General features: G+C 43.5%; 1 protein-coding gene and 1 non-coding gene across 2 annotated transcripts in view; one reads left to right on the forward strand and one right to left on the reverse strand.

Annotated features, from left to right (window-relative positions):
- Positions 1-6,029: 6,029 nt before the first annotated feature.
- Positions 6,030-6,102, forward strand: TRNAK-UUU (transfer RNA lysine (anticodon UUU)). The gene has a single exon. It is a non-coding gene; the product is annotated as a tRNA-Lys (tRNA).
- Positions 6,103-8,447: 2,345 nt separating this feature from the next.
- Positions 8,448-16,706, reverse strand: part of APCDD1 (APC down-regulated 1) — a 39,766-nt gene continuing 31,507 nt past the window's right edge. Inside the window, exons 4-5 of the mRNA XM_048840250.2 lie at positions 13,362-13,683; positions 8,448-11,661 (exon numbers count right to left, since the gene is read on the reverse strand). Of these exons, the coding sequence (XP_048696207.1) occupies positions 11,210-11,661; positions 13,362-13,683 (774 nt within the window). The 3' untranslated portion in view covers positions 8,448-11,209. The remainder of the gene's footprint in view (positions 11,662-13,361; positions 13,684-16,706) is intronic.

Consider the following 16,706-nt stretch of genomic DNA (forward strand, 5'->3'; position numbering starts at 1 on the left):
TAGCCAGGATGGAGGACCCTGGCCTGGCCTCACGTGGGCCACCAACGACCAACCCCTATCAATGGCCTTGGAGTCAGTGGGACACTCCTCGTTTGCAGAGATCTTACTCTTCATTCCGCTTGATGCCGAAGTCACCCGCCAGATTGGTGGTGGTTTTGGCTCAACCATGAGCCCAGGCATAGATGGTTTTCCTCTCTGGGGAGCCAATGGAGTCCTCCCTTCCGGGTATGACTTTCTGGGAGCAAGAGCTGGTTTTGGCTCATCTGAGAACTTTGTCTTCATTGCTGAACAATGCTCTGCGGCCTGGTTTGTTCTCCCCTTCTATTCTGGAAGACTTTAGGGCATACCAGGACCTTTTATGCCACATAAGTTGCATAGCTGGGCATCCAGGTGTCGTTCCTCCAAGACAAAATGTACAAACTGGTGGACATTTATAGTCCATTGTCCCAAGAAGAGCAGCCCTCCCAATCAGTGATACGCTCCTTGAGCTGGTGAGTGCCCTGTGGCTTTGGTATCTCCAGTGGCAAAACAATTGGAAAAGTGCTACTTTGTTCCTATGCAGGGATTTGACGGGTTCTATTCCTACCTGGCCCTGAATTCCCTGGTTGTAACAGTGGTAAATGACAGGGCCTGACAGGGTAGATTCAAGTACCCCAAGAGATGGAGACTCCAAGTGGTTGGATTGTCTGGGCAGGAGGATCTATACCTCATCATCTTTACAGATGAGGATTGCAAATCAACAGGCTTTGCTGGCCAAGTAAGATTTCCTCAATTGGTCAACCCTGGCTAAATTTGAGGACCAATTCCCCAAGGCCTCAAGTGAGGCATTCCGGGTGTTCGTTGCAGAAGGCTTCTTGGTGACCAAAACGTCCCTGCAGTCCATCCTTGGCGGACACCTTGGCTAGGATTATGGCCTCTGCAGTAACTACGAGGAGGTCTTCCTGGTTGCAAAACTCTGGTATCTGTCTGGATATCCAGAAGGCCATCCAAGACTTGCCTTTGGATGGCTGAGTCTTTCTGTCAGACAAGACTGATGACATTTTGCACTCTTTCAAGGATTCCGGTGCTATCCACGCAAAGACGCTGCTATGGGGCACAACAGCAGCAACAATATCACCTACAGCATTCCTTTGTGCAACCTTCCCCACCCCCCACAATGGGACTGGCTTAGAAAGAGGGATAAATCCTATAAGAGGAAGTAGTTGGGCTTGGGCTTCGGGCAGTCCACGCACCCTCCCTTGGCGCAGGCCAAATGCCCATTTTGACTTCTTTGATGTGAGTACTAGTCCAGTCATTATTCCATCCCCCTGTCCCTTTGGGGACAGGCTAGCTGGCTTTTACAATGCATGGGACACTATTACCTCCCACAGCTGAGTCCTAGACACTGTCAGATTGGCCTACGCAATCCAGTTCTTCTTTGAGTGCTTGTTCTCGTCAGTTCTAACCGGGTGTGCTCACGCTGCGTGGACGGCTGTGGGAAACTTTCCCCCTTAGCAGCTCCTGTTGGGTCAGCTGGGGAGTCTCCTGGAGTGGCGCCTTCATGGCGCTCAATCTATGACACTGCTGACCCAACCCCCCTTCAGTTCCTTCTTAACTGTCCATGGCGGCAGTTGGAACTGCGTCTCGCTTGCCTCACAAGTGCTCCCTTAGCTTAGTTATCTAGTTCTCTCTTTTGTTTCTTGTACAATAGTTGTTGTTAGTATAGTTAGCATCGAGGTTGGTGAGCGGGATAGTCCCTATCCCTTCACCCCTTCTTGGGCTCCAGGGGATGCTGCGAGCCCAAGGCTTTAAGTCGTGCAGTGTATGCCACAAGCCCATGCCAAATAGCCACCCCCACAACTGTTGCCTGAGGTGTCTGGGGGAGGCACATCAGTCCAAGTGCTGCAAGATCTGTAGGGTTTTGAAGCCCAGGACTAAAAAGGAGCGTGACTTCCATTTAAAACAGCTGCTCATGGAGGCCGGACTCTGTCCAGCAGCACCTACCTGCCAAGGCTCGGGTCCGAGCGCTTCAGTGCGGAGCGCTCCTGCATTGGTCCACAAATCAGTGCCAAGGAAGGACTCTAGCATGAGAGACCCTCAGCACCGGCAATCCCCGGCACCACAACAAGGACCAGCGGCCCAACACTGCTCTACTTCTCCGGTGCCCCACAAGTGCAAAAAGGCTGACGGAGGGCGCTCTCCTCAGAGCGCTGCGGGACTGCCAGGGGATGCTTCACTACACCAGAGGAAGGACCTGGCTCCTAGGCAGCAAGTGTCTGCTGTCAATTCCGGCGCCCCAGAAGGCACCATCGAGTCTGGCTCTCACTGACTCTCCGGCAGGGTCTTGCCAGGTGGAGGTGTTGGAGCCACCCTCCACCGCGGGCACATTTGAGATGATGGCAGCTCAGCCCTGAGCCATTAGAGACAAGCCTCCGGCACTGTTGAGACTGGTACCATCCAGAGGCAAGTCTGCCATGATGCAGCGCTCCCAGTTGCCAGACCGGCACCGCACCTGGCACTGCTCCAGGTCCCCATCACTGCACCACCATTCCCCGGCACCGGCTTCAGTGGGAACACGCATGGCGCTGGGGGCATGGTGATCTATCTCCCCGGCACTGTGGGTCAACACCATTCCATGACGCCATCACAGGACCAGCACCGGCATGTGGGACCAGAGCACAGGAGCCATTCACCAGCGCCGGACCTATGGCACCGGTCTCTGTCACGAGACAGCCGGCACCGATTCTCGGTGAGGTCGTCATGGCACTGGTCCCCTACCTCCACTACACGGCACCGAGCACCGGCACAGGGGTCTTCAGCACCACCGTGGTCATCACCCTCAGGATCCTCAGAGTCTGATGCAGACTCATACTATTCGAGGCACAGTTGGCATAAGTCCTGGTAGGGCTGAAGGGATGTGAAGGCGGCCTGGCAGCCACAGTGGCCATCTCCTGCACAATGGCCCTTTTGGAACCCCCGAGCTTACTATCTGGCCCAGGGTACCCCTTCTAGGGCTTCTAGGTCTGTGATCTCAGGACGCCACCTTTCCCAGTCACCTAAAGATAGATCTGCCCCTTGGGGAGCAGAAGCTGCTCTCTCCAGACCGCCCCCCCAAACTACAGAGGTATTGACAGAACCAGCCTGGGACTTACCGATCGCCCAGGAGACATCTGCCCCTGCTGAGCCAGTAGAGGAGCCTAGCTCAGCACAGGAGCAACCCAGGCACGTAAAGGGCCATGAGGACCTTGTACCTCCACTTGCCACATAATCAACCTTGCCCAATGAGATGGTGGCAGGAGCATCAGTTTCAGGACCCCCGGCCATTGACCACAGGGCGTACCAAGACCTGCTCCACCGCATTGCCCTCAACATGGGCCTGCAGGCAGAGGAAGTGACTGAAACAGAGGACCCAGTGGTAAACATCCTTGCGCCAGAAGGTCCGTCCTGGGTGGTGGTATCATTAATAAAGACCATACAAAATAATAATAAAAGCCTGTGGCAGATTCCAGCCTCCATTCCGCCCACTGCCAGGGACATAGAGAGGAAGTACTTTGTCCCGTCTAAGGAAACCAAGTAGTCATTCTCTCACCCACACCGTTGCTCCCTGGTGGTCTCAGCAGTGAATGAAAAGGAGTGCCGGGGCAACAGGCACTGGCCCCCAAGGCTAAGGAGGCCAAACACATGGACCTCTTTGGCAGGAAAATCTATGCTGAAGGAGGCCTCCAGTTGAGGATAGCCAGCTGCGAGTTCGTCATGGAACCAGTCCCAGTAAGTAGCCTTTTCCTCCTTTGCTCCACTTACCTCCTTGGGAAAGTTCAGCCAATATACCTACTGAGGGTTGAAGCAGCCAATAAAGTTTGGTTGCCTCATCCCTCAATATATGGATAGGTGCCAGAAATCCCCATATTTCTCTCCTGTCCCTCTCCATTAGAGCGGACTTATATACTTGGCTGAGGTGTTGATCTGCCGCACTCCTGTGGTTCAGTTCAGCAAGAGTCTGTACATCCTGTGGGGGAGGGGACTAAACGAAAAGCGGGAAGAACTGGGGTTAGCAAATCCAGTCACGGACAGGCCTGTAAACAAAAAGAATCCCAGAAAACTAGGATGTACGGTCACCCAACTCGCATGACTATCGCAGCCTAACCTCAGGCTTTTGGTCTGACATTCAGCCCCTTGGCACTGCCTCCAAATTCTCAGCCCTTTCTGCTGGACCATAAACTATGGCCCTTATGCCCTTCTCCCGGTGCTCCAGCTTCACTTTAAGATTATTTTCCTGATTAAAATGATTTTTCCCCTCCAAGGAAACCAGATTCATTTCATTTGGAATTACATTGGAAAAGAGTGTCAATGTACTTGTTAAAATATCCCTAATTGTTTCATATCAAAGGCACCAGAATGAAAGGCTGGCCTGTTCTCAAATGCCTTTTCACAACTTGGAACATAGCCGTTTCCATGCAGTTAAGCTGGAACCAGTTAAGTCATAGGGAAGAAATGTTGCAACTCCAGGAAATATCAACCTAGGTACAGTCCTACTTGCTCCCCTCCCCCCTTGACTGCTCCATTGCAGTGCGTCACAAATATTAGCAAATTTTTACTTGTTATCCTTATGACAAAGATAGGGAAACAAAGGCACAGAGAGACTGACTTCTGCTAGGTCCCACAATAATTTGTGGCAGAGCCAGGAACAGAACAGTGTGTCTGGGTCCCAGACATGGTCAAGGCATTTTCTTCTTTAAATGATTTTATAGCTATAAAGTTGTCTTATGTACTCTTTGTATGTCTGTGCATATATGTATTTTTACGTATCTATATAACTGTGGAGCCATGTGATAAATAGAGGAGCTGTGAGTATCTCACTGTTCTGAATTTTATCACACACATCTGATTTCTTCAGTTTTCCTCTGTTCATCTTCTGCCAGAACTGCTGACATTTCAAACTTCTGAGCTGATTCAGGGTCACTCATGTTTCTGGAGCAACCTGCCAGAGAAATGTTTCCTTCTTTCTCACCAAAAGTGGAATTACCTTTCCTGAAATGTCACTTCCCTAAGAGCCTATTCAGTTGTGGAAAGGTTTCAGGTCCAATAGCTTGACCCTGCAGAGATAGGAATAGGAGCCTTAGGGCTCTAGAAAAAGAACATCCATAGCATTCCAATGTGTGACACGGCATCTGCTTTTTCCTGAGAGATCAGACCTTAAAGCCAAGGTAGTTTAGGTACAGAAAATCTAATCAGATGTTATTCATAGCTCGCTCTGAGCCATATGTTTGGATTCATGGCAATTAAGGCACCTGGTTTTATAGGCAGAATGAGACAACAAAATGGTCCTAATAATTTTTTTCTTAAGTAATTGTAAAATAGTTTTCCTGTAACGTGTGGTGCATGCAGACTATATGATGGTCTGATGTAAAAATACTGGCATTGGCTTGGTGTATTACGGTATTAATTGGTCCTCATTTGGGATCACTCGCATAACTTGTGGCTTCAGCATTCACGAGTAACGTTATCATGCCTAATATATGCTGATAAAGCCTTTATACTATGCCATGGCGTGTGTGTGGTGTATGTACATATACCTTTTTTAATGAAATATTGATGTATAGTATATGTGCAGCATTTGACAAGGTAACAACAAAGTGATCCATTTCACGGCTTTTAAAACCCCATAGAAATGGCTGATAAGCTTACAGTCTATGCAGACAAGCCAAGTTTTTCAGTACTTTGGAGAGGGAGTTGGAGAAGGGATTCCTTGTAGGTATTTTATATATATTCGATTTAAGTGACTTGCCTAGCTTCACATAGGAACTCTGTGGTAGAGGCAGGGTTAGAATTCAGTTCTCCAGGGTAGAATTCAACTGCCTTAACCATGAGACCATCCTTTCCCTTCTTAAAGTTCCCTGCCTCATACACATCTTTCAGTTTCTGCAAGAAATGAATCGGGGTCCTAGAGACTGTCGTCTTCACTCTAAAATCCTGATTCATCCCCAGAGCATGCGCCATCATGTGCACTGAATGACACAGGGGTCCTGTGGCGAAAAAATAGTACACGATGAGCCTGGCTAGCTCAGTTGGTAGAACAGCAGACTTTTAATCTGAGGGTCCAGGGTTCAAGTCCCTGGTCAGGCATGCAGAACTTGTCCCCATGTGGCATCCTCCAAGATCTTCAGAAGGCATGTCCTGCTTCATGTTACTCCTTTCTTTAGCGGGGAGGGGTAGCTCGGTGGTTTGAGCATTGGCCTGCTAAACGCAGGGTTGTAAATTCAATCCTTGAGGGGGCCATTAAGGGATCTGGGGCAAAAATGGGGATTGGTCCTGCTTGGAGCAGGGGGTTGGACTAGATGACCTCCTGAGGTCCCTACCAACCCTGATTCTATGATTGCATAATTAAAGACTGTATCATCATGCACGCACACAAAGGCTCCAAATTAAGGATATGCAAGCTTTTCACATAATTAATGGATCATCTTTAAATCTGTAGCTAGATATTTAGCACCTATTTAATTATTTTTAAGGATAAATGTTTGCTTAATACGAAGAGAATAACAATGAGCTCTGGTGTTTCTCTGTGTAGCATGGAGGAATGTTGGGGAAGGTAGGGGGGTCACAGTCGGGCCTGGCCAGACCCCACGAGGAGGCAGGGCGGGAGCACCATTCAGCTTTACTTTGCCCCCCACTCTGCTCTAGCCCTGCCCCCAGCCACATCTGTGGCCCTTGTTCCGCTCCCGTCTCAGGCCTGTCCCTGCGTCTGATTGCAGCTCAGCTGCTGGCCCCTGCTCTTGGCCACTGGCCCCTGGCCCCCTCTCAGCGGCCGGCACCCGGCTTCCAGTCACAGCCCCTAGCCTAGCTGCGACTCTGCTCCTGGCCAGGAGGGAGAGGGGTGCACAGACACATTCTATTACTGGTAAGAGGGGGACACAAGAAGAAAAGTTAGGGGACCACTGGTGTAATGTGTGGTGGTAGGACTTAATTAGTGAATTAATATAAGGCAAGCTGTTACCACTAGATGGCAATATTTTCTTATGCCTATCCACTATTTTGTTTGAGAGAGCTTAATTTCTTCCAGTGAGTTCTAAATTACCTAATGAACTGCTTAAAGATTCTGGTATGGAGATGTCACAAGATCAATTGATTAAGTCTTTAAGATAACTTTAAAGTCACAACACATGTGATAAAACTTTGGGGTCTGTATTTCATTTTGGAGCAAAATATTTGGTATGTGGAGTTTCATGGATCGGAGGTATTATGGTGGCTTATTAACAGATTTACTTACTGGAAGATATGACTGAATCTAGAAATATATATTATTATGCAGTTAATCAAATGAAACTAATGCAAATTTACTGTTTTATTGTTTGCCTCTTATAGTTCTCCAAAATATTAGTGCTTGTGGTTGAGAGGGAAAAAAAATTATTTGGGAATATGGTTAGGATTTAGAGAAATCAGTGAAATGTCTAGAGACATTTAATATATCCATTTTATTCTCTTTCTGGAATTTGTCTAACCTGTGATATATATGGCCTAATGCCATACTGCTTATATAGACAAATCTATTGAATTCCATTCAGTTTGCTTATATAGATTATCTCAGTGTTAGTTTGTGCTGCCATTACTTAGCAAACCCTTCAAGATGAAAGCCTTTAATGTATTGAATGAAGAAACGATTATCCTGTGCAGTTTTTGCTCTCATTTTTCAGTAGAATTTCTTTTAAATTGCAAAGACCTGACTAGAGCTGGGAAAAGTTTTTCCACACACTCTTTTTTTTTTTTGGGGGGGGGGGGGGGAGGGGAGGCGAAGCGAAGCGAAGGGGGATGCAGATTCAGTGACACCAAAATGTTTCAGAAATTGGTTTTGATTTTGCTCACTTGTTTCAACTGGAAAAACATTCTGAAAAAAGCTAAATGTTTTCTTTCAGCATTTTTGCAATGTTTCATTTTTTGTGTTTGAAAGGACTTTTCATTTCAAAACTTGCTTTGATTAAAAAAAAATCAAAAACATTTAAAAGTTGTCGAAATCAAAAGAGCACATTTTGTTTGATCCAAAATGAATTTTTCTACCTTTTAATTTGCCAAAATAATTTGACTTCATAAATAGAGCTCATTTATGAAAATATTTTGTCTCACACCCTTTATTCTGACTGGATGACTGTACAGTCCTCTTAGGCCAACAGTATCATTCCTTGTTGTGTGCTTTCAGCGCATATTTCAGTCCATTTTATCAAAAGAACCTGAAGAGTTTTAGTTTGAAACTTAAATAATGATACCTGTGTTCATTCATCAGAGCTCTTTCTAACCTCAGCTGAGGTGATCTGAAGCAAAATACTCTTTACTAGATAATAAAATCTGTTTTCTGCAGCTAAATTATTAGATAAAGGGGTTCAATCTAGCTTGGGTGTAATTTACCAAGAGGCTTTTTATTCTTTACAGGTGGAAAGGAGACAAAACACAACCATTACAGATAAGATACTGAGGAATTCTTAGTTCTTCACTGAGTCTTTTATTTCAATCAGTATTTTAACAAGTGCTCAAAGTTCCCTGGCAGTTTAATCTGGAATACTAAATTGGGAAGAAAAATATTTTCTATAACTTTACAAAAATAAAATTATAGTTTTTTTTAAAAATCCTGGGCTTTAAGCTAATGCGCTCCAACATTGACAAGGATGACTTTACATCTCAAAATATGGACTCCCGCCATGTTCTGACCTACGACAGCAGGCACAATGTGTAAACTGTAGTAAAACACACAAGGAGTCTTCTTATCACTTTTTTTTGTCTTTGTTCCCTTTTGTGCTTTGAGAGAAGTTAGTTTTTAAAAAAATACGTGTAAAAATGATTTGCACAACGGCTTCTTTCTCTCGTTGGTTATATTCTGGGTTTTTTATTTTGGGTGCAATAACTTCTTCTGGGCCAGAATGTAACAATGTTGCTACAGAACTCCAGTGTCAAGTTGCACGGCTGCGAAAAAACCCTTGTTTTATCCTTTCCCTTTTTAAAAGTATTTGAACCTATATGATATACATTACTCCATTCACAGGTCCTCCATTACTGAGCCTTTACACCTTAGGCTGACAGGCTATGGAGCCACGTGACACAAACTATAGATTGGAATTTATTTGTATTGTGCCATAGGTGTACATGGTGCTATACAACTTAAATGAGTGTGATGAAATTAAAGGATCAATAACTTGTGCAATTCTCAGCTATCTCATTTGCATATGTGACCTAACCGCATACATCTTGTAGAGAACAGAGATGGCATATTTTACTTGTAATTTTAAAGATTTGTTCCTATCTCAGCCATGTAATATTGAAGACAAGCTAATGGGTAACTAATAATAACCATATTTAAAACAATATACATTGTGTATGGACACAGGGAGGCATTTCTTTTTTTCATTTGAAAAAAAAAAAACACAGCTGATGAGGAATATGCAAAGGACCTTGTTCATAACTATATACCTGGACATTATGTTTCACAGGCAATATTAGAAGTGAACTGGAAAAGTCCCAGATTGAATTCCTATACTAATGCAATATAAAAATGTTCATCTAGTGATTCCTTTTTTAACCATATCTATGGTAGTGAAAATATGAATTGTGCATAGATGTGAATTAAACTTTTGTCACATCAGCAAGTGGTCTAATTAAGAAAACTATGCAAATCCAACTCCTCGCAAACTGGTAATTCAAAGTCTGCCATTATTACTATTATTATTTAATTTAACCACTTTGGTTTCTATTAGATAGTCACATGGAAAGAAGGACCAGATCACCTAATGAGTCTTTCCCACAAAATTTGTCTTTAAGTGCTGAGACCATGCCTGGAAAACTCAGGTGAAGAGGGGGCAATTCTACAGAAAACATTCTGGGGCCTGTGAAATAGGAGTCAATGGGGGAGTCTGAGCATAACCATCACCACTGAAATAGGGTTTGTTTCCCTGCTGATACTAGACTCAACTGAATTAGTTCCCCATTTTAAACAAATGCCCTTCACATGATGTTGTGGAGGGGAGCTCTCCCCTGAGTGTGCCCCCTCTCTTCCCAGCCACATCCTCCCAACCCTGTAGAGCCTCAAACTCAATGTGACCCTGTGTAGGGGCTTGTGTACTGAAAGGAAGGGTGGGAGTGCTCTGTATTTGTGAAACCCCATTCCCTCTGGTGAAATTTGCTCCATCTTTTCAAATTTTCTGCTGTTTCTCTGCTCTCTACGTTGAAAGGAGAAAGACATGATTTGGCCCATGGGGGGTATGTTTGCTGCTAGAATCCTTTCTTTACTTCCTACCTACTGCCACTTTACAATTCTTAATGTACTTTAGCAGACGGGTGGTTTTTTTTATGATTTGTGTTATGGTCCCAGCCCCTTCATTATTTTGTCTGCCCCTAACCAAATGAAATTCGAGGCAGGAACATTGCATAGAAAGGGTATAAGGGGTAGCGAGTACAACAACATGGAGCAATCCACTAATACTTCTGCAACTTACATATACTGTGCATATCTGCTGAAATAATGTTTTCTCTATCTGATTTCGTAACTAGTTAGTAAATACAATGGGAGGGATGAATTGCATATCTAATGTAATTGAATGAGAAAAATACTTACATCCCACTAAACCTTTGGTTGTTTTTACAAGTTAAACAACGATATGTAAAAATAGCTTAAATTACTTTGGATGTTACTTAGGAGAATTTTCCATTTAACTTCTGACAGGAGGATAGTTTTATATATTTTTTTTCTTTTGTGTAAAACCTGTAAGATAGATCCTTGTAGGGTTTCTTTATATATACATATCTACAGCAGAGTCCTAAAGAATAAGACTAAAGCCATTATCACAGTATTAACACAATACTATACAGAGTGATTCCTGATAGTTAAATTCTGATGAGAAACTGAGTACTAGGGGGAAATGAACCACAACAGCAAAATGGCAGAGCCAACCGAAGCAGGAGCTTTAGGTTTACCATAGTAGTTAAAAAGCCAAGTACATCTGCAGTCGTAAAGTGCAATTACTGTTGTGCAGTCATGTCAGGCCAGGGATCAGACTGGACGAAGTTCAAAGCAAAAACATCAAACGAGTGCCATTCAGGATTCAAGGAGGGGAAAAAAATAAGGAAAAGAACAACAGTTCTCAGGCATTCCAGTGCATCAAGAAAATAAATGTCCTTTTCTTTCTGAAAAGAAAAACCCTCAGGCATATGGAACCCTAGTTTTATAGTCATGAAAAATAGATTTTTCCTTTCAACTGAGAATGTTCCAATGTGACACAGTACAAATAAACAACATCAGGGTAAGGACAAATACACTGGAGTCCTTTTTTGGTGCCTCACTGCTATAGCGGTCTATTTTGTTCTCCTCTGATGACTCTTCAGGTCTCGGTGCTGATGAAGCACACTGAACTAATGGCATCTGATAAGAAGTGGCTCTCTTCTCTGGTCTGTCTGGACTGGACCCATCACTAGGTCTCTGGCCATTATACAATAAGTAGCTACCCCTGGCATCCTGCTCCATTTTGAAGATTTCATACTCTGTGTGTGGTAGGCGGATCCCCAAAGCAACACAGCCATTGGTATGAGTAACATCCTGTTGTACTCCAACTTGCCATGATCCCTCTGCTCCACACTCATTCCCATTGAAGACATTCAGTAGAGAGGCTGTAGCTATATCCATGGGGGTGACTTTCATGTGATTTACTGTAAAGGAAAAAGAGAAAGCTAAATATCTCTGAGGGACAAAGCAAAAGTCAAGGTGACAGTCTTATTATTAGCCCTGAATTCAGAGATGCAACAAAGGGCTTGAGTCTCTCGATTGGTTGGTTTAGCTATAAAGACAGAGGAAGAAGGATACAATAAAACTTTACTCAGAATTTTAATTAATATTAGTTCCACGGGCAACATGAGAATTTTTAAGATAGTCCACAAAGATAATGACCTAACAAATTCCAAATGGACACCTCAAACCTCAGAAAATGTAACAGTTTCACCATCTCTCATAGGCTATCCATACCATCATATGAATTACATCTTTAGGTCTGAATTATAGAGAGATACCCTGTCCCATGTCTTAAAAATAACCGCAGTTTATAATTTCAAACATAAGTCTTACAACTTTCTGCAATTCTAGCTATACTGACCAGATTTCAGTGGAGTTTGGCACGTAAGCGTTGATTTTCATCAGCTCAATTGCAACAGACCTGAAGAAAAGCTAAACTGAATGGGTTTAGGGGAACTTAAATGGAGTTTGCACTACGGATGAATTTGGCCCAGTATGTTACATAAAAAGAGAACTGGGGTTTTCAGTGGATTAGCATTGACAAACTTCACCAAAAATAAAACAAAATCCTTCACAACCCTCCAGAAATGTAAATTCTGCTGTAGGATATTAGCAACGTATATGTGATTCCAGAATTTTTTTAAAGCAGAACTTCTCAGAATTTTCATGTTGAGATGTTATAACCGTGTATGTGTTTGGGTGGTCTCACGATCCATATTATTTCCCAGGTGCTACACAAAGATCAACTGAAGAAAACTAACAGTTCATCCTCTTGGTTTTCTAGTGCTGGATTCTCATATGTTCAGCAGCAGGTTGAACAATACATTATAAATAAGCAGCATGGGTGAAATGCTGACCTTACTGAAGTTTTCACCCCAAGTAATTATTTCCAGGTAACCAACCACGGCTCTGTGTTGCTTTTGTGAGCAGAACCTCTGCCAGACTCGAGCAACCCTTAGGCTCCTTTGGAAATTCTGTCCTAATCTGTTAGTTCCTCCAGTCAGGCTCTTTCCTAAATTGGAGACATAGGAGAGTCTAAAAGGGCATATGAGGCTTCTCAAATGTCATTTCAAGTTAGACCACAGGGGCCTGTGAATCTTGCCAGATCTCAAGCTAAGCAGAAAGGTATAGTCAGTGCTTGGTGATGATTCCATAGGTGACATTGTCAATGCTGAAGCAATTTTCCAGGGTGATACCAAGGGGGGAGGGACTGTCTTTTGTCTTAAGATGCTAAAGCTACTGCTCTCTTGCTGTGAAAGATTCTACAGTATTCTTTATAAGAGGAGAGTGCTTTCACCACATTTATCTCACCATTTGGATAACTGAATTCTGCCCATATGCTCCTGTAGTTTCAATAGATATTCTTCACTTAGTGACTGAAGCTGTTTTGTAGTTTTGCTGTGCATTTAAAAGTTACTACATTTTGCCTCAGAAGTTGCTGCATTTCTGTGTGTGTGTGTGAGAGAGACGTGACCCCTCTGCATAGTTTGCATATCAGTTTGGGAAGTTCTTGACACTATACAAATTTTGAATCATTATCATTGGCAACTTTCACCCAGCTAGGAACAACCTATCTTCTTTCTCAGTAATGGAACAAAACTGCGCAATGTAGCGGTCGTACCTTTAAACACAAACTCTGTTCCTCCCATCACTTTGGAAGAGTGCACTCCCCTGCTGTAGCGCCCTTTGGCATAGATGGTAAAGGTGGGGTGCTTACAGATGGGATCAGAGTAGTGGTAATAATGACCTTCCCAGGTGTTGTTGTTGTCGTGGAAGATGAAGTGCCTGGTGAGAAAGAGGACTTCAGGACGCACCTCACAGCGCTGGCTCACCCATTCTCCATGCAATCCAATAGTCAAATCGGCCTTTGGAGGTAAGATTGGAGGATGATGCTCATCTGACCGGTAAATGATTCTACATGCTATACAGGTATGATCATGATTCTGAAACAAAGTGGAGAAAAACCCTGTTAGACACTCTCCTCAGTGAAGACCATGACGTTTGTGTCATGTTGAAATCAACCTCACATCTAAGGATTTCAAATGTTTGCCTCATTTTACTGTAGATTCCGTACGTCAGAGTGATGTACCTGAAATATGGTGCACACAGCATATTTTGCAGCAGGGAGAGGGTTAAGATATTAATTTCTTCTCATGGGTTTACCTTGAACAAATATTTTATTTCAGGTATTTATTGTTTCCTTCATTTGGAAGGGAAAAAAAACTTTGAATCTATAATGCTGGCAGAATGGCTAACTCATAAGTAGTTGCCTTAAAAACCTGCTCTTCATTTCATTAAAAAGAAATGTTCAGCTCTGACTTTTTATTAATTACCTCTTTTTAATGATTAACTTTGGATGCGGTGGATATGTACATACATCCTCCTAACTTTAATTTGGTTAGCAGTCTGGAAAATTAATATCCTGCTATTTAAACTTTAGGCTTTCGTGTAAAATATCAACGCAAAAATATTTCATTTCCAGGGTACCTGCGTGAAGGGACTCTGTCAATTCTCCTCTCAATGACATGCATGCAACTCCACTCACTTAAATGTAGTTGCATAGGTGTGTGTAAGCAAAGTTTGGCCCTAAACTTAAAAACAGAACATCAACTTTCTCCTGTGTGCTATTAATAAAACACCATTGATGATTAAACTGTGAGAATGTATTTTTCACAACTGATTTACTTCTTGCTTTTCACTCATTTTGGACAGTCAGTCTCTATGGATAGAAGTTCCATGCTTGAATAGTAAGAGTATAGCTGCAGAAATATACTACCAACCATGTGACCAGGATGGTCATGGTGACTGTGAAATGCTCAGGGAGATTAGAGAGGTTACAAAAACAGAAAACACAATAATACCGGGGGATTTCAACTATTCCCATATTGACTGGGTACATGTCACTTCAGCATCGGATGTGGAGAGAAAAATTTTTGACTCCATTAATGACTGTTTCTTGGAGCAGGTAGTCCTGGAACACTCAAGGGGAGAAGCAATTCTTGATTTAGTCCTAAGCAGAGCACAGGATCTGGTCCAAGAACGGAATAAAGCTGAACCACTCGGTCAGAGCAATCATAATTTAAATTAAATTTAACATCCTTGTAGGGGGAAAAATACCGAAGGAAAACACCACAGTAGCATTTAAGTACAAAAAGGGGAACTACACAAAAATGAGGACACTAGTTACACAGAAATTAAAAGGTACAGTGACAAAAATGAAATGCCTGCAAGCTGCCTGGAAACTATTTAAAAACATCACAAATGAACATAGAAGCTCAAATGATATATATACACCCCAAATACAAAAAAACTGCAAAAGGACCAGAAAATGCCACCAGAAAACAGGAGACTAAAAGAGGCAAAAAGGCATCCTTTAAAAATTGGAAATCAAATTCTGTTCATTCCCTCTGAAGCATCTGGCATTGGCCACTGTCAGAGGACAGGATACTCCTAGATGGAACATTGGTCTGTTCCAATATGGCCATTCTTATGATCTTATGGCCTACTATGCAGTGTCGTTGTTGTCGTGTTGGTCCCAGGCTATTCGAGAGACAAGGTGGGTGAGGTGACATCTATTATTGGACCACCTTCTATTGGTGAGAGAGACAGGCTTCTGAGGTAACACAGAGCTCTTCTTAATTCGTTGGTCCAATAAAAGATATTACCTCACCCACCTTGTCTCCCTTATGGCCTAGTGTCACTTTTTGGTGCTCATATACTAGACAATGATGTGGTATGTGGGTCGCCGTGTTTACATGTGTCTTCACTGTAATAAAAAAAAAATCAAGAAAACATTTCTAATGGATATTTTAACTCCTACATTCTGGCCCAAGACTACCTGACATATTATCCTTATTATAATACAAGCATCTAGTTCAGGATGGGCTATGTTTTAGTGCCATTAAAATCGGTGAGAGGTATACAACTGATTTCAATGGAAACACACTTTGGCTTGTTTATCTAGCACAAATCTTGACATTGCAAGGTGTGAAGCACCTCCATTGACCCCCCCCCCCCATGGAGATGAGGGCACTCAGCAGGATTCAGCCCTGTATGGACATGTGGGTTGTGATTCTGAGCTGTGGCCCCACCAGGAGCAGCACAGAACTCATTCGGGGGGGGGGGGGGAGGGCTAAGGTGAGTTTAAGCTATTGGTGCCCTCCCAATCCTGGCCTGCTCCATGACTCCCAGTGTAATTTTGACAGCTTTGGGGGCCAGTGTAAGTTATGGCAGCTGCTCCATAACTGCTCCAGTTGCAGAATCTCCATTGTGCTGTGGCCCCATCCCCTATGTGAGGACGTATGAAGGCGGGGCCTTGGGAGGGCAACCTTAGGCTGTCATCTTCAGTTCCAGTACTGGAGAATCCCCACTCCCCCCCTTAAGCCAGCCCCCATGCTTTTAGAGCTTTTTTTGCACTGCTCTGGCCCTTTTACCTGACATGAAGGGGAGCTAGAGCTGGGTTGGTTTAGCATTAGAAATATGCTGTCAGAGGCCCTCCACAGAAACTAAAATGAGTGTGTATGTATGTGGGGGGAGGGGGAGTCTCAGTTCTCTTTCTAATGGATAAGTGTTGACACAATGATCAAACGATTACACATCAGGTGCATTTTGGTATGAGATGCAGTTTGTTGGGTGTGCAGTAACTGAACTAACATGCAGAATGAACCTTCTCTCGATGTCCAGTTCAAGGTCCCTAGTAGGGAGGAATTCAATTTCCAAGGCTCCCAGTCCTCTAACATCGGAAGTGAAAACTCTAAAGACTTTTATGTAGTTTCTAGCACCGTTTGTGACTTCACAAAGTTTTAGGGTTTTGGGGTTTTTTTTTTGGCAAGAGAGGGCAGTTTAGCTATTCTGCTTTCAAACTGCAGATTACTCAGCTGCAAGAGAAACTTTTTCTGCTTTTCTAAGCAAACTTTGAACCAGAGTTTCTTGAAGGATAAAGTATTATGAAACAAATTCTTTTAGC

This window comes from Caretta caretta, chromosome 2 (genome assembly GCF_965140235.1).
Source record: "Caretta caretta isolate rCarCar2 chromosome 2, rCarCar1.hap1, whole genome shotgun sequence".
NCBI classification, from domain to species: Eukaryota; Metazoa; Chordata; order Testudines; family Cheloniidae; genus Caretta; species Caretta caretta.